A 23937-nucleotide genomic window follows, 5' to 3' on the forward strand; every position below is an offset into this window, starting at 1 on the left:
ATGAAAGTGTTTTAGAAAATACGTTAAACTTTGTACGTTTTTCAGTGAATTTTAGAATGCCAAACTGGTACTATGAAAAGAAGGACCTTCGTAATACACCGTCTATTCAAGATGGAATTGATTTTGACACGGAACGGCGCTACCGGAAAGAAGGTGCGCGATTTATTATGCAAACTGGAACAACCATGGGATTAGGGCATAATACTGTCGCAACCGGCGTTGTTTATTTTCATCGTTTCTACATGTTTCACTCATTTAAAACTTTTCCACGTTACGTTACGGCTTGCTGCTGTTTGTTTCTGGCCGGTAAAGTAGAGGAAACACCGAAAAAATGCAAGGACATTATAAAAACAGCTCGCTCACTTGACTTGCTTACGGATCAGAAATTTGTATCGTTTGGCGAAGATCCTAAAGAAGAAGTCATGACACTTGAACGAATCCTTCTGCAGACAATCAAATTTGATTTGCAAGTAGAACATCCTTATTCATTCCTTGTCAAATACGCTAAGTGTCTGAAAGGTGATAGCACTAAACTTCAAAAAATGGTTCAGATGGCTTGGAACTTCGTCAACGATTCATTGAGCACCACAGTATCCCTTCAGTGGGAACCGGAAATCATTGCTGTTGCACTTATATACTTGGCGAGTAAGTTGAGCAAATTCACCGTCTTAGATTGGGTTGGCAAGCAACCGGAACATTTGAAGTGGTGGGACATGTTTGTCCAAGACGTCACCATGGAAATACTGGAAGATATTTGTCACCAAGTATTAGACCTCTATCAACAGCCAAATAATGAAAGTCCACCCGACAGTCCACCGCAGTTACCTCCTAGCAAAGCATCACCACCCGCTAAGCGAGCCAATATTTCACCAATAGCGAATAAAAATTCGCCGACGATAGGAAACACTCCCGTGAAGGTAGGCTGATTTAAAGTTTTTATTTGTTAGTTAACTAAACGTTTTTTAGACGGCGCCTGCTGTACCTCCTGTGGTGACAGAGATGGAAGCCAATCCTATTCCAAAACATATCACGACGGATAATACCCAGCATAGTAGCTTCGGGAATTACCCTATTTATCCGATCCATCAAGGACCTCCACCATCGGGTCAATTGCATGTGAGTGGTCCCTCAAGTAGTTATAACTCAAGCGTTCCTCCTCCTGGTCCACCTCAACCAACTGGTGGTCAATCGTGGCAGCCTTTTTCTCACCAACATACAAACAACTACTACCCATCTGGTTCAGGCGCTAACAGAAATAATTATTATCCGCAACAATGAGTTATCTGCATACATAAGGATTGGAAATAAAATATGCTATACTGAATCATGTTTTAATTGGTAAACCTAAGATATTTGGCACCTGCCTCAATGATTTCAAATTATCATATTTTTCCCAAGTAAATTTATTGCAGATCTTTATGCACACACTCTGGTGTCACATAACTCCAAAATCAATATTATCGTTTGATATATTATCAATTTGTTATAATGATATGAGAATTTGCCTTTTTGGCTGTATATGAAAAAATTCAAAAATGATAATTTTTCATGAGTTTTAGCGCGTTTAGACAATAACGTTTTGTACCTGTATTTTTCTTTGGTCTTAAAGGGCTTGACATCCAACATCGCATTTTCGAAGAAGTAGAGAAACCGAACTCACATCTTAATTAATTTATTGCTGATTGCAAGGAAAATTGTACCATCCAAAGTGCGATATCGCTTATAAAATCGCTATTTTGCATTAAATCGTTTCGGTATTTTCGGCGCACTTTTTCGTTATATTCCAAGCAATAAGTGCGCCGGAAAGACCGAAACGAGTTAATGCAAAATAGCACTTTTATGAGCGATATCGCACTTTGGATGGTACAATTTTCCTTGCAATTGACAATATAAAAACATTTTTACTTCTGCAAAACGCATTTTGTATCTTACACGAAGCACAAAAGTTGGCATTATTTGGTAAAAGCATTATCGTCCGATTTCCTCAAGCTCGAGTTGGGAATACCCTTGCAACTTCACCCAAAGCTTCAACAGGCAACATTACAAGGTATAGTCTCCATCAGAAAGCTTTTAATCACAGACGGGTTGCATCCACTCGCTACCAGAGGTCCAGATTCTCATCAGATAACCCCTATAGAAAAGTATAGGCGCCGCTGGTGTGTCCATTTGTATTCAAGGTGAGTTATCTTGCACACAAGATACTGCACAACAGAGCTGCCATATATATACAGATATTTGTGCATGTATAAATTTTAGACCCAACCGTTTTCTCCGGAATATTTTATTTTCTCGATCTAACATTTAAATAACATAAATCTAGATAGAATTAACAAAAGGGCGAATGTCCCAAACGTAAACAAAACGAGTGAGAGTTATTTTTTGTTAGACCAGCATAGGAAAATCAACCCTCACTCGGTTTGTTTATGCTTGCGACATTCGCCCTTTTATTAATTCTATCTTCAAATAGTTTATGGAGTACTTTTAAATTCAGCAACATTAGAAGAGCCGGAAATCACAGCAACTGAAATAATTGATGTGTCCCAAATTGATGCATGCACAAATCTCTGTATATGTGGCAGCTCTGCTGCACACACCCCATCGGCAGGCAACCATGTTTTCGCCGCCAACATCTCGTGTGTGCGAAAATGAGATAGCATGTCAGCACTGCGTTTCACTCAACTGCCAGCAGTCTGATTTGGGCCCGCTGTCAAATTTTGAGCCCACAGGACATGTCGCTGACGTTCACTGCAGCTCGATATAGAGATGTCGATGGGGTGGTTGCACAACTTTAGCTGCGAATAGGGTGTTTGCAGAGTGCATATGTATTGGAGATCTGTTGGGCAGGCAAAAGTGACAGCTCCATATAAAACACACGGGCTGGGAAGAGCAAAATTTTTTAAATGATTTATTTTCTTTATTTAAAACAGAAATTACAAATTGCTTCATACATATGGCAAGGTAATACATCTGTTTACTAAATAAAAAAATTATTTTCAACAAATAAGCTAAGACGCGGTAGCAATGATCAAAAATGTAACTATGACCTATGTTAGCGGGATAAAACTAAACAAATATCAATAGCCAGTAGTTGCTTTCGGCTAAGAAAGCAATTTATTATGCTAAAACCAATTTTATATTCCGTTACTTTCAACTTGGCCTATGCCGTATTCTGCTTCAAAAATCAGTATATTTGGGACACCGATTTAACGCGAATTCACCGAAACCCTAGTTACCAAAAGTCAGCATATATTTCAGGGAACATTTGTCGATTATTTTGACTATTAGTTACTTTAAAATGATGAATAATTTTAGAAAAAATGATAATTTTATCCAGCACGATTTTGCTGCATCGAATAGGAAAATATGCAATGTGTGCCCAACAGATGTCTTGCATGTGTGTGTAGCAAAAGCCCTATTGTCGATAATTCAACTTATTGTATATAGGCTGGAGGTATTTTTTTGTTTTGTTTTTATGCGAGAAGAAAAAGGAGAAGGAAGTATTTTGATTTAGTTTTCATGCATGCAGATGATAGTTTTTGGTTAAATATTTTTTGTTACAGTGGTTACAGCTGTTACGACCTTACGACGCGTTACGCCCTTTTGCTAACTCATGCAAGAATAATAATTTTGCCTGTCAGAAAAGTTCTTATCAGTGAGTGAGCTGCGTAAAAAATCGACTGAGATATTCGAGTATTTACAAAATTTGTGTGCATCTAAGTTTTTTCGTGTTTGACTCTAAAAAACCTAATTGTTGTATATCGGAGTATAGGTTATCCAACAAATATGAAAAATTGAACAACAAGTCAAATTTCAAATAGTTTGATTCACCTACCTATAAATTGACACCTGAAAAATTTAAAGGGGAATTAAAAGTGTGATAATAATGTTGAACACTAATCTAGTCGTACCGGTCGTGCTTTGGGGTCCGAACACTCCTACTCACTGTGTTTCCAGTGTCTTCTTGTCACGGGACCAGAAAATCCTTGCTACTGGATGTTATGATGGTCAAATTTGTTTGTGGTAAGTGTTGTGATATATGTATAGTTGATGTATATGTATGCTAAAACAATGGCTTATTTATGACCAAGACAGCAGTAAGTTTTTAAGGGATAAATCTCCGAATGTTATTTAGCTTAGTGGATGCTATTTAGTTATACCTATAAAGGTATTAAAAATCTGAATCTCGTTAATCATCTCGTTATGACTGAATAATCAAACCCTGTTTATACTTCCTGTGCGATATAGAATGATAATGACCGCACCACCTACCTCGGTGGATTAAAAACAATATTTTTCCACTGGCACTAACTCCTTCCTGTCCCACTTGCGGGAGGTTCATTGTTTTTCTCAGCCTCTGTTAACACCACCCGACTAATCATTCGTGGGCAAATGCAACACACAGGCGATCGAATTATGCTACGCTATGCTTTGTCATTTCAGGCAAGTTGATCCGGACTCATTGCAAATGACGCCACGTTGTTTGCTTGTCGGACACACAGCGCCGGTGCTCTGCCTAACGCGAGCGTCAATTGTGCAGGACAATAATTTTTTAGTTAGTTCATCGGAAAATGGAGAAATGTGCACCTGGGATCTAGTGGATGGAAAATGTACCGAAAGTATCAAAATGCCACAGGTTCATACCAATATTCAAGCATACCATATGGCAAATTGTGACGATATTCGTCTGTTCTGCAACGGATATTATGCAGAGATTATGGTAATGGACCCGTTTAGTTTGGAAGTTCTGTTCTGCTTGAGTTCAAAAGTAAATCCAGATTGGATCTCTGCGTTGCATGTTTTGAGACCATCCAAACGTAAAGATGACGTTGTATTAGCTATTACGACCACCGGTACTGTTAAAGTGTGGACCTTAATTGGCAATGAAAATAAATATTCTGAACCGATTTATGAAAACGAATCGAAACAGATTCGATGCTTGAATGCCATAACTATGAACTGCTGCTCTCAGAATCAGCGAACAGTGCTGATTGTTTGCGCCAAATACTGGCAGATTTACGACGCCGGAGATTTTACCGTCTTGTGCAGTGTGATTTCTCCGTCCGGGGAAAGGTGGATGGGTGGAGATTTTCTCGCAAACGACCGTGTAATTTTGTGGTCCGACGAGGGAAAAGGATACATGTATCGTTTACCAGCCAACAGTATTCCAGATAATAAGGATTTTCATGGACCATCGGTGGGAAAGGATTCTCCGTTCTTATACTGTGTTTTGTCGCAGACTGGAGAGAAACCCTTGTCATGTCCTCCGACTATAAAGCTGGTTACTTCAAATAGAGGCGGCAAGATTCAAAAATATTTGTTACGCGGCGACTCCGAAGGATTCATAAATATTTGGGCTGTTCCCGATATAACTATGGAACAAATCAAAGTGATTCAAAACGAGAAACAATTACCGGCAGGTAGGTGTTTTGGATAAATCAAAGATTATAGAAAATAAGGTAAAGAATACATTGCAGCACTTGAGTCAACAATTTGCACTAGTTTGGAGGAAGCATGGAATAAAATGGATCCGCTACCAGTAGGAATTCTGGATCAGTTGTATAGAAACACGAGTGAACCAATGATTAAGTTGACAGCTAGTATTTACCTCCCCCAGCAAAGTAGATTAGTAGTTGGTCGTGAAGATGGCAGTATCATTATTGTCCCTGCAACCCAAACAGTGATGCTCCATTTGTTATATGGTCAACATCAGGAATACAGCGGTAAGAACGTATTATTTAGGTCTTTCGGATAGCATCTATTAATTCATTTTTTTTAGATTGGCCTTGTCATCAAGTCCTCAATGGTCACAGTGGACGTGTCAATTGTTTGCTTTGTCCATCTTTGGCGCATTCACGTTACGACAAATCACATCTTGTTTCTGGAGGAGTGGACTTCGCTGTGTGTCTATGGGATCTATACAGTGGTCAACTGATTCATAGATTTTGCGTCCATGCCGGAGAAATAACACAGCTTCTAGTTCCACCGCCAACCTGTAGTGTATGTGATATCTAAAACACTTCGCTTTTGAATAGACTCACACCGTTTTCATCTATTTTTATAGCCACGAATATTAAAATGTATTTGTTCGGTTGCGTCTGATCATTCAGTTACACTGCTCAGTTTACAAGAACGAAAATGTGTAACGTTAGCAAGTCGACACCTCTTTCCAGTTATATCTATCAAATGGCGTCCATTAGATGACTTTCTGATTGTTGGTTGTTCGGATGGTACCGTTTATGTGTGGCAAATGGAGACAGGGCATCTTGATAGAGTTCTGCACGGTAAGCTGTTAAAAGCAGCTGAAATTAGGAAATAATCTTAATCGCTTTTAAATAATTTTTAGGAATTCTAGCTGAAGAGGTTCTTAATGCATGTGATGAAAATGTTGGGGACACTGGTAGCAGCAGTGGCTCTACATCCGATATGGGTCTAGCGAATCCAGCTGTACATTTCTTTAGGTTTGTTATATTGGGAACATGAGCAGATTTATTTTGTCAAATTCACTCACTGTTTTCAGAGGTCTTCGACATCGGAACTTCAATGCTATTCGCCACGCAACTCAGCGTGGCATTCATCAGTTGCAGCAGCTGCACGCTCATAATAATCAGCATGGAGATTTTCTTATGAAGAATAGAAGCAGTCCATTGATAATTCAAGGACTTCGTACTAATCCCAAAGGTTTTAATAGATGCACAAATCAATATGAGTTGAAATATTAAATCATTGTTTTTCTAGATGCTGAAAGTCACATACTGTTTTTTGACATTGAAGGATTGATATTCGAACTACATGCTGAAGAGTATGCTGCAATGAGTCCTAGTACATTGGAGGTAACAGTTTTACAATTTACAAATAGTTCAATATGTTCTAACGGAGTGTATTTTACCAGGCTGAAGGGTTACTTATTCCTGTCGGAACTGAAACACATTCGTCGGAAGCCGGTAAAAAGATTTCAGGTACGTAGTGACGTAAATAAATGTTGTAATCGACAGTTAATTGAAAAAAGAAAAAAAAAATCTGCATCATTTGTACGCAAATGTTGCAGACGAATAAGACAACTAATAGAAGTTTCTTTGATACTTTTTTCTTTCACGCTATTACTAAAACCTTTATAATCTCGCATAAATTGTAAATTTTAAACTACGATAACAGATTTTTTCGGTCGCGTCAAGAACAAAGCAGGAGACATGGAAAAGATTCTAAAAGAAAAAGATAAACACGGTTTGTTTCTTAGTGATTTTAAATCTGCTTAAAATAGACTTTTATAGCTTGTAGTGGTAGATGGTTTATGCATGTATTATTTCTTTCTATCATCTTATATCATTAGAACTATTATTTTTAAATATCTATATTAAAATATTGATTAATAATCACTATAGTCAGCTATGCAAATTATTCAAAAATGCTGAGTAATTTAATCAAAAGTCGTACTAAGACGTAGCGATTGCAGCCTTTGCACTATGGTCCAGAAAGCCAAATTAGGTGGAATAAATTGTTTACTCAGTCGATGAGTAAACAACATGCCCTCCCCCTTTTTAGCGACCACCCCGTTTTTGTCAACCCCCTGTGCTGATTTACTTGTAAGTTTGCTGAAGAACAGTCAAGGCATTCCGGGGTTATGGCACAACTCGTTACTTTTATATACTTAAACTGACCAAACTCGTATTTGGGTTTAAATCCGGTTATAATCTCTGATTATAGGTTGGTTCGACTCATGCACCTTCGAACATTGGTAGTAGTCACAACGACAACTTGTTAAGCGTAGCTACCTATTACCACCCCCCCGCCTTCCTTTCCACTTCCACTCTTTCCCCTCCTTTCCTAAATAATTTTCATTACTTTCCCCTACCGTCCTCCATCAATTGTAGAACCAATACTTCATGCTATAAAATTGCTAAAGTGAATATCGCTCTATCTTGTATCGTTTTGAAGATAATTTCTGGATTTTTGTTAATTTAAAGGTCACCCTAAAATAGCTCATGCCAAAAAAGCGGCATCCCAAATCAAGATTTTGTTGCTAACACGTAAATAGTCTAAAATTAACGACTACTGAGTAAACAATTTATTCCATTAATATTTTTTAGAAATATTAATATTAATGCCTGGCCGCATTTCAAGGTCAAAGACGAGTTTGGTCTAATTTATTCCACCTAATTTGGCTTTCTGGACCACAGTACATTGGTGCACATATTCAATGCGTATAAAACGCAATTCTGAGCAAATATTCATATGTTACATACTGCATATTTCAATCGTTTTAAACACCTCCGCTCCCATTCAATGCACTTTTGCATGCAGTTTTTGTTTAAATTTAAAAGTTGACCGGCGACTGATGAGACTATCACCTGCATGGGCTTTTGCGAGCAAGTCATTCATGCGAAATGTGTACGATTGAACTCGTCTGTTATGAAAGTGCTCCATGAGCGAAAGAATTTCTGTTGGATGTGCAACCAGTGCGTCGAATTCATGAAAATGACTTGCTTCAGACGAGCTTTATAAGTCCGTTAGCCAACGTGTGTCTTCAATGTCTGCCAACTATGGTGAAGCCATTGGCGCTTTGAAGCAGGCTATCTTGGTTAACGGCAAGCAGATGGAACAGCTTTCCGAGAAAGTCATTGGCCGAGAATTGCCAGTGGCAAACCTGCGATGAAACGTCGTCATAATGAGCGCTTCCGGGTTGTCAAGTCGTTCCTGGGAGGTACGAACCCATCGACTTCTGAAACTGTAATAACTGTTCTTCCTCCGAAGAAATTATTCTGGCTGTTACTGTACAGAATTCACCCTAGCGTCAAAGCGGAAGCTGTAACTGATCTGGTAAAGAAATGTTTCAAAGTCATTACCTTGATCAAAAAGGATAAAGTCTTGTCTGCTCTGAGCTTCATTTCGTTCAAAATTGGGATGGATATAAAACTGTGAGACTTTGCGCTAAACACGGGGACCAGGTCACAAGGCCAACTCTTTAGAGAGTTTAAGGGTGTAGTCTCAAAAAATTTTTGGACACCGTCAAATGCCCTCTCATCGCCTTTCACTCCACGGATCACACTAACTCCTGCGACGACTTAGGATCCAGTTGAAGCTCCAGGATCTTCGGGAATGTAGTTGTTTCTAACTCTACGAGTACCACCATCTCCACTCTCGGTCGTTCGAATGCTGGGACGCAACCTTTCTAGAATCTTGGAGGAAAAATTCTCCCTGCTGATATGTACGACAGAAAAGGCTTAGCTAAGGCTAATGCCAATGCACTCTCTAATCATCTCTCTCTGAGATCCTTTCCAGTGTTGTTAACCAACACATTTCTAAATGATACCTAATAAATAGCGCTGAGCGGGACTCGGCTGTCAGAACTATTCTGATACCCATAGCTACCGGTTATTTTGTATCGCGTGTGTATTCCGAAATCCCCGTACCGTGTTATAATCACAAAAGAAGATTATTAAACCTGCCACAGTCAGGCTCTTTCTGCCAGCGCACATCAGTCATTCCAGCCCTGTGTACAGTTGTACGAAACGAAGCCTCCAAAACGTAAACCCTGGCAAGTATCGGTGAGGTTATTTTCTCACTATCGCTTATACACAGTCCGTTTCCAGTGACCGAAGCGTCACCTCACACGTCGATCTCTCTATCAATGCCCGCTTGACGTAGTATATCACTAGGCAGGTCACCGCAAGTGGAGGCTACCGACATTGGAGGCTATACCGGGATGCAAAGATTTCGGTTTTGTAGTAGCCACCGACCTCCCCATAGCAGTCAAGTCATTCCTTCCAGCGAACAACAGTCGTCCCGGTCCTACGTGTGAGTGTACGGAACGGGGCTCCCAGAATTCCAGCCAAGGCAAGCGCCACAATACTTCCGATGACGCAGTCTCCGTATCCAGCTCTATGCCTGATCCGTAGCAGAACTCCAATCCGCCGCTTACTACCAAAACGTGCGCGGAATTCGGACTAAATTTGGACCAAAGGCGAACTTCGATATAATCGTATAATTAACGGAAACCTGGCTTGACGAGAGAATTCACTCGCAACAGCTTTTCGGAAGCGCATTTTCCGTCTTTAGAAGTGATCGCAATGAGTAGAAAATCCCGCGACGGTGGTGTGTTGATCGCGTTCGGATTCGAAGCTGAGTTACTCCATCGACTCATCCCCAATTTACAAAGCGCTTGAGCAACTGTTCTCTGAGCACCGGTGTAATCTATTTATCCTCCAGCCGTAAGGACGAGGCTAGGAGTATCAATGAAAACATCGAATCAGTTGGAAGTGTGTATTCTCAGTTAGCACCGAATGACCCAACAGTTCCTGTAAACGGCTGCCCTAGCATCAATTACCAACGCTCTTACGCTTCCGCAGCTTGTACCACACTTTTAGACGGTTTCTGTTTCCATGATTTGACACAAATTAATATAATGTTAAACAGGATTAATCCCCGGTTAGATCTTATGCTTGTCAATGAGCCCGCCATAAATTTGCTCGATAACCGAGGCGAGGCGGCTGCACCTATTGTCACGCTTGTAATGTTCGATTGAGTTTGCCATCTCCGAACTAATTTTGACGGCCTAACTGCGGAAATTGCACAGTTGACTGGACTGCTGTTTTCACTTTTCATAAATGAGCTATCAGCTCTCCTACCACCTATAGGTCTGGCTGTAGATCATTTTATGCCGACGATGTAGAAATCTTTAGAGTAATCAAAATATATTCCGACTGCTACGCGTAGTGGAACAATTCGAAGATTGGTGCTCGAATAACATGCTTACCGTCAGCATCTCAAAGTGGTTCACCATCTCTTTTCACCGTAATAGTGAGCCTATAGCTTTAAGCCAGTGTCGCGAAGCCCGCACTCGTGTAGTCTAATTTTCTCACACACGCGTACTCATTCTAACGAACACGCCGGCATAAGCATTTTTTCGCATTTCCACTCTTATTTGTTCATGCACCGCAACGATTTTTTGCGAGACGGTGTTTAGTTATCAGCTACACTCGTCGTTCGCCGCTGCAGCCCGAGCTGCTGATGCCGATTACTCGCGATGGCTCACACGCCCGCCCGTGAGTAGAATCGAGGGCGAAGTTAAAGAAGAAAAGAAAAAGTACAGGGATACCTCGATATAAGACAATTTATTATTTCAAAAAGATGTCTTATTGTGTTATATCGAAACATGATTTTTTCAAACAAATTTTGCATTAGCGGTCGCCAATTAGGTCTGTCTTGTACGTTTACGTTTTTTGAACTATTTATTATTCTTTGAGCTATTAGTTTTGTACAATTTTTAGGATTATTTTATAATAATGAAGTTGTCTTATATCGAGGTTGTCTTATATCGAGGTATCCCTGTAATGCAAACTTTATATCCCACTCGCCACTAGCCTCATAAGCAGCTGATTGCTCAGGAGTTATTTGACTCGCGAATAAGTTATGCAGAGAAGACAATGTGAGGATGTGCGGGCGCGAGTGTGTAGGTAGCATAATGTCTGCACACAGCAACGGCGGCTGTTTCTTTTACGCCTGCGTGTGCGGTGTAAGCGTTGAATGCTATGTAAAGAAATGGAATGAAGATGGGAAGATGACGTTCCAACGCTCAAGTCGTGTTCCTGGCTAGAATCATTTTAGGATATATTGACTGCTCCGCCATTCTGAGCCAAATGTACATGTATATCCCGAACGGCACCACAGAATTAGGAAATTCCTGAACTTAGAAGGACGAAATGCAAACTATAGACTATATGACCTTGGACTATTCGATTTATGACAATGCGGCTCAACGAAGTTTACTTTCAACGACGACTCTCTCGTAGATGATCATATGTAATTGTAGGGTAACCAACGTATTTTGGACCCCATCAGTAGCTGTACATAATTTGGACACTTACAGCAAAATCAAATGGAAGTGTTCAAATTATGTATAGCTGCTAATGGTGTCCAAAATAGGTTGGTTACCCTTACTTACTTACTTACTTAAGAGGCTTGCCGTACTAAGACAAAGCCTGTTGAACAAGGTTTCTCCAATTAACTCGGTTGTTTGCTAGCGATCTTGAATTCCTCGGACACCGAGTACTCTCCCCCAGATCTCGCTTCACCTGATTTAACCATCTTGCTCGCTGCGTTCCTGGTCATCTTGTTCCTACCGGATTTGAGGTGAACACGATCTTTGCAGGGTAGTTGTCCGGCATTCTTGCAATATGTCCTTCCCATCGTATCCCTCCAGATTTAACCACCTTTTGGATACTGGGTTTGCCATAGAGCTGTGCGCGTGGATGGTTCATCCTCCTCCTCCATACTTCGTTCTCCGTACGCCGCCGAAGATCGTTATTAGCACTCGCCGTTCGAAAACTACGAGCACTCGCAGATCCTCCTCGAGGTCCCGCCTGGGCGCCATTCAGGTGTTCGTCGAAGTGCTGCTTCCACCTATCGGTCACCTTACGATCGTCCGTCAGAATACTGCCATTCCTATTCCGACACATTTCGGTTTTGAGGCACAAAGCCTTTGCGGGATCCGTTGAGTTTCTGGTAGAACTTTCGCGTTTCCTGAGAACGATGCAGCCGCTTTAACTCCGCATATTCCTGGTCCTGCAGGTAGCGCTGTTTCTCCCGGACGATTTGGCTTCGCTGCATCTTCTTCTGTTTGTGTCTTTCCACGTTCTGACATCTAACTCTGTGTATATTGACCGCCCGCGCTGCGTTCTCCTCATCCGTCACCCTCCTACATTCATCGTCAAATCAATTGATCCGCTGATGATCAATCGCTGGACCACATGCCTGATGGAGCTCAGTGGAGTCAGTAGGATCGTTGCACTAGCCCCCTAACTAAGTTGTACTCTAATAGCCGGCTGTGAAGTCTTTTGATAAGGAAGGGTCAAGTCTTAGAAAGACGTTTAAGCCCAAGGCTTTGCTTCTTGTCCGATGGAGCTCTCCGTTATAGTGCTGATGGCTGTTCCAACAGTCCTCGAGAGAGGCTTCGTCCAGCTCATCCTCTTCCGGCAGTGCAGCTTCGAGTGAATGCGCGTAGTTTGCGGTGACGTCTGGCTGCTACAGCCACGCGAGATCTAACCGTGACTGGTGCCAGTACAAAATGTTGTTCACAACGGAGAGTCTTGGGCGCGTCTTAACCATCACTAGGTAGTGGTCCGAGTCAACGTTAGCGCTTCGACAGGATCTGGCATCGATAATGTCTGAGGAAGTGTCGACCGTCGATCAAAACGTGGTCTATCTGTTGACATTTTCATTTTTGTGGTGTATCTACACCGTTTGGTGCTACACTTTTCGCTGGATAAACAAACGCTCGCGGTACAGCAGCAGTGATGTGGTATTCGTGTCTTGGTGGTTTCCTATCTGCACCAGCTACACTCTCTTTTTTTCTGGTGTAGCTGGTGCAGAAAAATCGAAAACGAAGTTTTGGTGCAAAAAAGCTACACCGGTGTAGCTACACCGCAAAAACGAAAACGACATGTGACTCTGTTTGATTTGGTGACCTCCTGGTGTATTTGTGTAGGATTCTGTGCTGGAAAAAGGCCATGTTCATGGTGGCGGCAAAGCCGATAAGTCTCAGGTCCATTTCATTGATCAGCTGGTGTGCGCTGAACCCTCCAATCACCGGTTTGTATTCCTCCTCCTAACCGACCTGAGCATTGAAATCCTTCGTATGTTGGCAACAGAAATCATCAGTTATATATAACCAATCTCTAGCGAAGCTCAGACGTGAAATAAAGAGCCTTTTTAATACAGTCCACGAGTGCTTTTTCCCACTGACTATCCGAAGGACATGTATTGTATTTTATTATCATTAACACCACCGTGAGTCCGATAATTTTTTCACAAATAAAAAAGTCTCGTTCCCGTTTTTAATTCAAAACTACAAAAATCGGAGTTTGTACACTTTAAGACAATTCTTAGTAGTTTCCACCAGCGTATGTGTGAAAATATTCATGAGTGTACGAGATTTGTTGAACAAATTTAGCTTTTCACAATGCTTTGCATAAATTTTCCTTTTCTATTGCTATATAACATATTTAGATTTTCACACAGCTTATTTCTTTTCGTTAATGATTTGTACAGACTGCCCCATCTGGCATAACGTCGTATAACAATGTACAGTGTGACACATATATTAACCGCCCAGTTAGCTTCGAGGTACGATGGTGGTCTAACAAGCCAGTCATCGTATGTTCGAATCTCGGCTAGGCGGTGCTTGCTAGATAGAGTCAGTAGGATCGTTGCACCTGCCCCGTAATTTTCCTGTACTTTAACAGCCGGCTGCGAAGTCTGTCGATAAAGAAGGGTAATGTCTAATGACGGTATGAACCCATGGCTTTGCTTTTGTGACACATATATATTCGAATAAAAATCATTTTATGCTTGCAATGGCATATACAATTAATATAATCAAACTAATATCATGTGCGTGTGTCATCATGACTTAAGTCTTACTTGACGTAGTTTCATTTTCGTATTGTGTCTCGTGCGGTGTACACGTACCAATGTTTAAGTTATGGTCGTTGATAATAAGTAAATTCCGAAACGGTGCTGCATGCAGCATTATTTTTCATGACCTCAAACATCTCGGCATACAAAGAGGATTTGCATACTATATAGTAAAAAGATTTATCGAGACGCGATCTGTTGAAAACCGCAAAAAACGAAGCGTTAAAGCGGTTGCTCGACAGCGAATTTGTCGCAGTTGCGACCGGTTGTCACGGAAAATGGCAGTTAAGCTCAACAACAGGAGATCTCTTCGTCGAATTTTAAAAATGGATCTGAATGTGAAAGCATTCAAAAAATGTGAAATTCATGGATTAACGGAAGCAACAAAATAAAAACGGCAGGAAAAATGCAAACTGCTGCTCCGTCGGCACGGTAATTTCGAAGTGATCTTTTCTGATGAGAAGTTGTTTATTCATTAAACCCCGCATCATGCTTAAAATAATCAGTTGTGGTCGGTTTCGATCATCGACGTTCTAAAGAACAAACGGAATATACCACGATACCAAAATTCATCAGCAGTCATGGTATGAGGAGGCATTTCAAAGAAAGGGAAACTTCCTCTTGTATTTATTGGTAAGGATGTGAAAGTTAATGCAAAATATTATCTAGAAATGGTCTTAGAACAAAATTTAATGCCTTACGTTCGGGGGGTGTAAGGTGAAGAATATTATTGCTTTCAACAGGATGGAGCTCCAGCCGACACTGCAAATCTTGTGCAGACGTGGTGCAAAGCCAATCTGACGGATTTCATACCGAAAACCTGAATTAATCCACCTAGCGGCGTGACCTAGCCTTTCTACTGCCACAATAATCATTATTTAATTTCTCAGGAACATCTATAATTAACTTGACTATATTTTTAAATATCCGTTCCGTATTCCTCAAAATCCTTATTTACCAGCAAAATTCATAAAACTTAGTTTTATAATCGGTCGACCTTAACTTTCGGGCTTCAGAGCCACATGCGAAATTTGTTTTGAATTGACAATATGAGATATGTGTTCATATCAGATTTTTTGATATTTTGATATTAATACCAAAGTTAGCATCTTTGAAAAACAATAGTTCAGAAAAAATTATTATTATACTTCACTTTTGAAGCAAAAGGATATCGACAACAAAATGATTAATCTAAAAATTTTACTATTAGTTTGCTTCGCTTCAATTTTGCAATATATCTGAATTAGAAAAAATAACTGAATAGATATGCATTAGATTAGAAATGCATTAGATATGAAAAAGAGAAATTGAGCTTTTTCTTAGCTGGCGCTCCTTCAGATAATTATTTTTGCATGAAAATCAAAGCTTAAGCTTCTTTTGAATGTACTTTCATGAAAAGATAGTCATTAGTTTGATCGCATCGTTTTTACAATGTTAGTGGGTTAGGAAAACAAGACGAGGTCGAAAAATAGTGCAAAAGCTGCGCCACAAACATGCTTGAGAATGAGAAAGATGATAGATATGATGTCCAGTGCTTGTCATTTTTGATTTATTTATTAAAACATGATACATGACATAAGACATCTGTCCTTTAAAATGTCACTAACGAAAACAAATCTTACAAAATTACTACCGTGCAACGTTTACTTCCTATTTTTCAAATAACATTTCTAATCTCTAATATCTAATGATTAAAAAGAGCATCTATTGATGCGCAAAATTTGTTTGAAATTTGTATAAATTTATTTGGAAAAATCAACTCACTAGTATTTTTAATCCACATGCTTAAATTAACTGCTTTTCTTCGCTTTTTGCTTTTCTTGTACTATTGTGAGTAACAACAAGTGAAGAAAATGACAATTGAAATCTGAAATCAAAGAAAAGAAAAACTTTTCGATCGAATCATACTATTTAATATTTATTTGCAACAGATACGTAGTTCGCTTACGACGTGCAGGCTTCATCAGTGTCTTATCTCAAAGCGTATACGTATCTGTCGCGAATAAATATTAAATAGTGGAATTTAGTCGGTAAAAGTTTTATCTTTTCCTTAAATTCAGAGTTCGTATTCCACTAAGAGGCTTCAAAAACTTCAGACAATTGGTATGTTTCTCACTTCTCTTGAATTTCAATGCAAATTTAAAAATTGCAAATTGTCATCACATACACACATACACACATACATACATACATACACACACATACATACATACATACATACATACATACATATATACACACATACATCACACACATTGAATACAATCAACATTTGATTGATATATTTTGTTTTCATACGTTTCATACGTGGGCCACAGGGAAGCGTACTTGGCCACTCACTGTCATCCTGTTCGTGCGAAATGTCTAGCGGAGGGCAAAGTAGACTCACCCCATGCTCTCCAAATTCTGAAGATAAATTTTCGGATTTTTTGTCAATAAACACTACTTTGTTTGCACAACCGCCCAGTTAGCTTCGAGGTACTATGCTGGTTTAACAAGACAGTCGTCGTATGTTCGAATCTCGGCTGGGTGGTACTGCTAGAGCCAGTAAGATCGTTGCACTAGCCCCGTAATCGTCCTGTACTGTAATAACCGACTGCGAAGTCCGCCGATAAGGAATGATCAAGTCTTATCTAAAGACATTTATAACCCAAGGCTTTGTTTGCTGTGGTTGCATATTCGTCTTTTAATTTGGGTTTTAAGGTCTGCAAAACAGAAAACAGTGCCAAATAACTGGAAGTGTGCCGAAAATACTATTCTACATGCTCTAAGTATTCATATGGCGTTCATTGCTTCTTCAGAGGTTCCATGTAAGTTGTGGAATAGAGCACTTGTAAAAAACTGAAATAACAAGTTACAGAATTAAAGCTTTCGTAATTCTATGTCAACCATGCGATCTTTTATGGACACCTAGCTACCTCCTTAGTACCTTCCTACCTTGTTTTTCTCGGTTGGGCATTATTTAGTATATATTTAGATATTAATTTGAGAAAACCCACCTCTTATTTTATTTACCAAATACCTTCTATGTCTGTTTTAATCCAGTTATCGTTATGCTAAATGGGCCTGTCAACTTATATAAATTAGCTGCCTCAGTTTTAGCGTAGATGCTTGTTCTTATAATAATACCACTAATTGCTGTAAAATAGATTAATAATCAAATTTTGCTTAGGCATTCTGGCTAAAATGAAGGAAGGCGCAGAAAATGTACAGACAAAAGTGCAGGCCAAACTGGACAGTGTAGTGAAGAACGTCGGGGAAACGGGTAAGGGTAAGTTAAGTTACCGCACCTAATATCATAGAGCTTCTTAATGCACAATTTTCTGTTAGATTGCTTATTTATGGTTTTGCTTTAGCTATACGTTGCTCCTGAAATGCAGCCTTCCGCTTGGTTTCGGTTTACAACACTTAGTCTAACATGGCAATCCTGTTTTCTATTCTCGGCTGAAGGATACTATTAGACTGAGCATAATCGTTCTATTTACCTTGCAATTGTCATGACATATGGCATTGCTTTAATATTTCTGAAATGGCTGAAATTCGAAAATAATCATTTTATTGAACTGGACAAAATGCTCGTGCGTTGTAGCATAATTGGTTGACAGAATTTATCCTGCGCAAATATATATTGTATCCATTTTTTCAGATTCCTCAGATATAAGTAAGAAGATTGCACCCCGCATGGAAGCAACTCATGTAATGGAAGTGGCGCAGCTCCTTTTATCGTTATTACATTCATGGGGATTAGATCATAATTTAGATAAAGTGTGCGAGACTCAGCTCGGTTTATTAAAACCTATGGTCAGTGTTGTTAGTACGTTTTATAAATCCTGTCTCATATATTTCATCTGGATTGTAGATTCCAATTTCATTTGGAGTACTTTCAAAGGGTGGTTATATGTCTCTGCTTCTTCCAACATGGCAAAACAACGTTGATCCCAAGATCAGTACCGAGGAAGTGAACTCTTCCGTTTCAACCCCGCAGCTCTTACGTCAGACACAATTAACGAACATGTTTACTGCTAGACTTCACTGGGAGCTTAGCACCACTCTTACATCAAATCACTTGCTGGCTTTAATATCAATGTCCAATACGCTAATGTCTATGAATATGGCCACATTCATTCCGGAACAGGAGCGCAACAGAAAATTACATCGCCAGACAACACGCGCTTCATGGACCAACGACGAAGAGCAAGAAGAATTGTATACACAACAACAAGCCCAGATTAAGCAAGGTTGGAGTCTTCTATCTACTCACCATTGTTTTTTGCTTCCGGAGAAAATCGACGCACTAGATGCGAACACATTTAAACGACCTCAGGTGGAAATGATGGCTCGGCGTTGGCAACATCATTGTTTAGAGATTCGTGAAGCCGCACAACAACTTCTTCTCGGTGAACTAGGTCGTATGGGTAAAAAGGGTAGAAAGCAACTAGTAGAAAGCTGGGCCCAATATTTGCCGATGTATACTCATACTGAACCGATTGTGCAGCAAGTTCAATCTACAGGACAGTCTAACTCTGGCTCTCCCACCTCTACTCCTGGACCTCTAGACGTTCAAGAAGAAGAGTCGGAAGAGGAAGAAGAAGTAGTCCGTAAACCATCCAGTCTTGCTGAACTCAAGCGAAAGCAAACAACGGCGGTTGTTTTGCTAGGTGTAATTGGAGCAGAGTTTGGTCAAGATATTTCATCTTCTGATGGTAAACGAAATAACGAAAATCGCAGAAAGAGTTCAGTGGTAGAAGGTTTCGGTATTGGTAATAACAATCTTGCACGGTCAACGTCAATGGCCCTTACACATTTATTGTTGGCCCCAGCCACACCTAAACTTCCCGCCTATACTCCTTTGCGACGAGCTGCTATTGATTTAATAGGACGCGGATTTACGGTATGGGAACCGTACATTGATGTAAGCAAAGTCCTGCTGGGATTGCTGGAAATGTGCTGCGATTCAAATCGACTTATTCCCAGCTTGAACTATAAACTTCCTTTGACACCGCAAGCCGATGCTTGCCGCACAGCGCGCCATGCTCTCAGATTGATAGCTACTGCACGGCCGGCTGCTTTCATCACAACTATGGCTCGAGAGGTGGCTCGGTATAACACGATGCAGCAGAATGCACAGGCTATTAGTGTCCCCATTACACAATCGGTACTGCATCGTGCTAAGAGAGAAATTTTACAATGCGTTGAAATGCTAATCGATAAAATGCAAACGGAAATTGCGAACCTGCTTGTTGAGGTAGGTACTATTCTGCTAAAACTTAAGGTAAATCGAATTTTCGAAATTTCTAACATATATAACTCGTTAAGTCATAACTTTTGTCGATGGATGGAATGACCTTACTGACGCTTTCAGTCATCTTAGGATTTGATATCAATGATGATGATGACCACTTGTACAGAATAAATTTCTTTTGATTTTAACTCTAGGTAATGGACATTACGCTACACTGTGTGGATTCGAGTGATTTGAAAAACAAAGGGCTTGTTGAGGTTAGTCCGTCAATGTGTAAATTCAATCAAGTATCTCACTGCAGTGCTTCAAGACGGATAGCGGGTGAGTTTTCGGTGTAGGGTAGAGTGCCGACTCGTTATTAACTTATGTATTTTTTTATATGATAGTGGGCGCTAGTAACGGTCATCTGGCTATTTATGAGCTGCGGCAAAACAAATGCCAAATGATACCTGCTCACACGAAACCAGTAACTGCGTTGGCTTTTAGTCCGGATGGTAAATTTTTAGTGAGCTATTCTTGTGCTGAAAATCGTCTCTCTTTCTGGCAGACCAGTACTGGAATGTTCGGTCTCGGGCAATCTCAAACACGATGTATCAAAGGATATTCCACAGCCCCAATCCCAGACGTAGCCAGGTTGAACCCAATGCGATTGGCTAAATTGATTTGGATAAACAACCGAACTGTTACACTTATGCTGGCTGACGGTTCCGAGACACGGTTTAACGTTTAAGTTTATGTTAATCAAATTGATTGAGATGTCTAAAATACCTAATAGTCCAAATATGTATTACTTGTTATGTCCTCAGGACGCCACTAGACAGCAGGATGTAATTGCTATCGTACTATTTCACTTCCACCCAAATTCGCATGTATGTACTTGCAAATGCATAACAATATTCAACCTGATATAACGGAAGGGATAGCCAATTTCCGGTAAACTGATCAAGATCATAAATTATTCGAAAATTGTACCGGCTCTGCCCCATATCGAAGATGCTTTGGTGTATTTTGCTTTAACAATCATTTTCAACTTGAGTAGTATATAGCGATGCGAAAGACACATTTATAAAAAACTAAGAATAACACGCATAAGGGACACAAAAAACCAGCTCCAAAGTGGCGTTGAATAATTATAAATGATTCATGCTTAGTGTGAGAGCTGCTTATATAATTATGCAAACTCAGCATGTGTCCCTAGAGATGTATTCACGTTTTTTATACCATCCGTTTTAAATAAGATCAGCCAGTCAGAATTTATATAGAAGCAAAAGACAACCGAATAAACGGGCGGAAATGAGCAATTTATGATTTGACCTATTTTTAATTTTCAATTGGCAGTTCCCGGGCAATAGTCACCTATTATATTCGTTAGTTGATCAAATGAAGAAGTTTGGATTTCAATTGCACGGAAGAATACAATCATAAAATAGAGATATGCACTTATGCAGAAAAAAACCCTACTTGATACTAACATATTCCTGCGATGTTTACATTCTATAGTGTGCTCAAGATTATAATTGTTAATTGTGGTAAACTTTGCTGTTGAAATATAGAACATATATTACACATTACTGTCAAACCAATTGTTATTTTCAGATGATATCCAATATAATTCATGACTGGAAACAACGGTTTTAAAATTTAAACATCCCGTTCTACCCCTCCTGTAGGGTAACCAACCTATTTTGGACACTACCCGTCGGTGTTAAGTCAGACCGAACCAAGCCGCAAAATCGCAAGAAACGAGTTAATGACAGCAAACGATTAAAAAAATTTCTAGCTGCATTTTACTTTTATCGAACTATTAAAATGTTGTACAAAGCAAAGCTTATAACATAAGTTCACCTCGAATGATCAACAAAAATCGGTTATAGTGCTCAGCTCGAGTGAACCAAGTGCATACGGCAATGGTGACTGGAAAGCAGACACGCTTTTATAATTCCCAGTAGTAAATGTCAAGAACTCGAACAGTTGTAGGGTAGCCCGTGCTACCCCACGGACTTCATCAAACCCAAAAAAAAGTACACTGAAGTCGCTTTTTCGCGGTTTTTTTACACGGTTTTCGGAATTTACGCGGTTTTTTTACGCGATTTTCGGAATTTACGCGGATGTGCTCAAAACGTCTGTTTTTTCGCGTAGTGTTGAAATCCACAAAGTTTTTTTACGCGAAATTTTGGTTTTTTTACGCGAATTTTGGAATTTACGCGGTTTTCGGAATTTACGCGGTTTTTTTTTACGCGGGTTTGATTTACGCGGGACGTATTCTTAGCGTAAAAAGCGACTTGAGTGTACAACTAGATTAAACTACACCTGATCGCCGGTCGACCGGCAACTTACGACTCATTTATTAATGACTAGCTGACCCGACAAACTTCGTATTGCCACAAATTAAACTGTGTTGTACATAAATCGTGAATCTCGGATGACCTTTCTCACAATCTTGAGTTTTGCAAGTTTCTGGGGAGTTCATGGGTGTTTTAATATACAAATTTTCCGCACAGTAAAGTAGAAAACAACTCCCCCCATTGCTTAACCTGATAAAATAAAGCGGATAGCATTTAAATATTCGCCATCATTACAAACCATTTCGCCGAATACCATTTTGCGGAACACCAATTCTTGGTTGACCATAACGCGGAATATAGAATTTCTCAGAATACCATTTCGCGAAAAACCTTACGCAGGATATACCATTTCACGGAAAATCTTTTCGTAGAAAGTACCATATCGCAGTGGCCGGCGCTTCCGACGGCAGGTCGCTGGCAACATTCGCGGCCTGTGGCCGTCTCGCGCTGCATTATCTAATGTTTCTATTGATAGTTTTTGGTGGTCTTGTTATTGATTAATGTTTTATGAAAGAGTCTAAAATTTCCCGAGTTCGATTGGTTCATGAGTTACGCAAAAATTTCTGTTTTATTTGTATGATAGTCCTTATCCCCCACAGGAGTGAGGGGTCTCAAACCATCATTAAAAAAATGTCTGCCTCCAAAACCCCCCACATGCCAAATTTGGTTCCATTTGCTTGATTACTTTTCGAGTCATGAGGAAATTTGTATTTCATTTGTATAGGAGCCCCCCCCCCCTCCTGAAGCGGGGAGAGGTTTCAATTCAACATAGAAAACATTCTTGTCTCCAAAAACACCAACATGTCATATTTTGTTCCATTTGCTTGATTAGTTCTCGAGTTATGAAAAAATTTGTATTTCATGTGTATGGAAGCCCCCCCCCCCTCTTAAAAGGGAGAGGGGTCATTATTCCCCTCCTAAAGAGGGGATCAATTCACCATGGAAACAAAATCATTTCACCATAGAAACAAAATTGCCAACAAAAGCACCCACATGCTAAATTTGGTTCCATTTGCTTGATTAGTTCTCGAGTTATAAGGAAATTTGTATTTCATTTGTATAGGAGCCCCCCCTCCTAAAGTGGGGAGGGGTCTCAATTCACCATAGAAATAGTTCTTGTCTCCAAAAACACTCACATGTAACATTTTGTTCCATTTGCTTGATTAATTCTCGAGTTATGCAGAAATTTGTGTTTCATTTGTATGGGAGCCCCCCCTCTTACACTATGGTCGAAAAAGCCAAAATTCCAGACAAAAATCAATATCTCGAAAACCATTGGCTCTACATATTTCATGTATTCAGAAGATTTTGTTTATAAAAAAAGACCTATCTTTTGATATAATTAGTCATTAGGGTGGTCCACTTTTACTCGTTATAAAAATTTTAACTTTTTTGTCTTGCGATATATAGCAATACTTTCTACTACAAAGTTGTAAATAATTTATTTTGCAGAAACTTTGCTGAAGAAACCAAATTTGTATCGCATCTGTGTATCGCTATACAACGAATTTTCTAGATTAAGTCAGGGTGGATCTTGAAAAAGCAGTTTTTATGCTTTAACTTTTTTATTTGAAAACCAATTTGAAAACTTTGTTCGGATGACTTTTAGAACGTAAAATGATGCATTTTTTAAAACTTCTAGATAGTTGCTATCTGTTGTCTGAAGGAAGATATAGAAGTTTTCGATTCAAAATATTATAGTTTTCCACGGCGTCTCACACTTCCGTTGGCACATATTTTCGAAAACGGAATGAATGGTCTAAAAGTACCTGGATCTACAAAATTCATGTAATGACATTTTTCCACACTTCTCCTGTTCTGAGAAAAACGCATTTGAAAAGTGAGTATTTTTCCATATTCAGCCCGCTGTGGTCCAACGGTTCACCAATATCTACGATCCGTAGGGCCTGGGGAAAAGTTGGGTTCGAATTCTGTTATAAT

The 23937-nt window shown here is 39.7% G+C and overlaps 2 protein-coding genes across 4 annotated transcripts; both read left to right on the forward strand.

Annotated features, from left to right (window-relative positions):
- Positions 1-9: 9 nt before the first annotated feature.
- On the forward strand, positions 10-1314 carry LOC128743151 (cyclin-K). The gene is made up of 2 exons (XM_053839675.1): positions 10-917; positions 967-1314. The coding sequence occupies exons 1-2, from the start codon at positions 57-59 to the stop codon at positions 1276-1278; spliced, it is 1173 nt and encodes a 390-aa protein (XP_053695650.1). The 5' UTR covers positions 10-56; the 3' UTR covers positions 1279-1314.
- A 2344-nt stretch (positions 1315-3658) lies between these two features.
- LOC128741220 (WD repeat-containing protein 7) lies at positions 3659-21210 on the forward strand. 3 transcript variants are annotated; one of them, XM_053836863.1, is made up of 14 exons: positions 3659-4020; positions 4441-5417; positions 5475-5720; positions 5777-5997; positions 6062-6281; positions 6344-6458; positions 6518-6678; positions 6736-6830; positions 6890-6956; positions 17582-17680; positions 18056-18210; positions 18269-19654; positions 19846-19972; positions 20038-21210. In XM_053836863.1, exons 1-14 carry the CDS (start codon positions 3884-3886, stop codon positions 20379-20381), a joined length of 4350 nt encoding a protein of 1449 aa, XP_053692838.1. In that variant the 5' UTR covers positions 3659-3883; the 3' UTR covers positions 20382-21210. The 3 variants fall into 3 exon arrangements, with proteins under 3 accessions (XP_053692838.1, XP_053692839.1, XP_053692841.1); XM_053836864.1 differs by having other exon boundaries at positions 17582-17674; XM_053836866.1 differs by lacking the exon at positions 17582-17680.
- Positions 21211-23937: the final 2727 nt, after the last annotated feature.

This window comes from Sabethes cyaneus, chromosome 3 (genome assembly GCF_943734655.1).
Source record: "Sabethes cyaneus chromosome 3, idSabCyanKW18_F2, whole genome shotgun sequence".
In the NCBI taxonomy this organism is placed as follows: Eukaryota; Metazoa; Arthropoda; class Insecta; order Diptera; family Culicidae; genus Sabethes; species Sabethes cyaneus.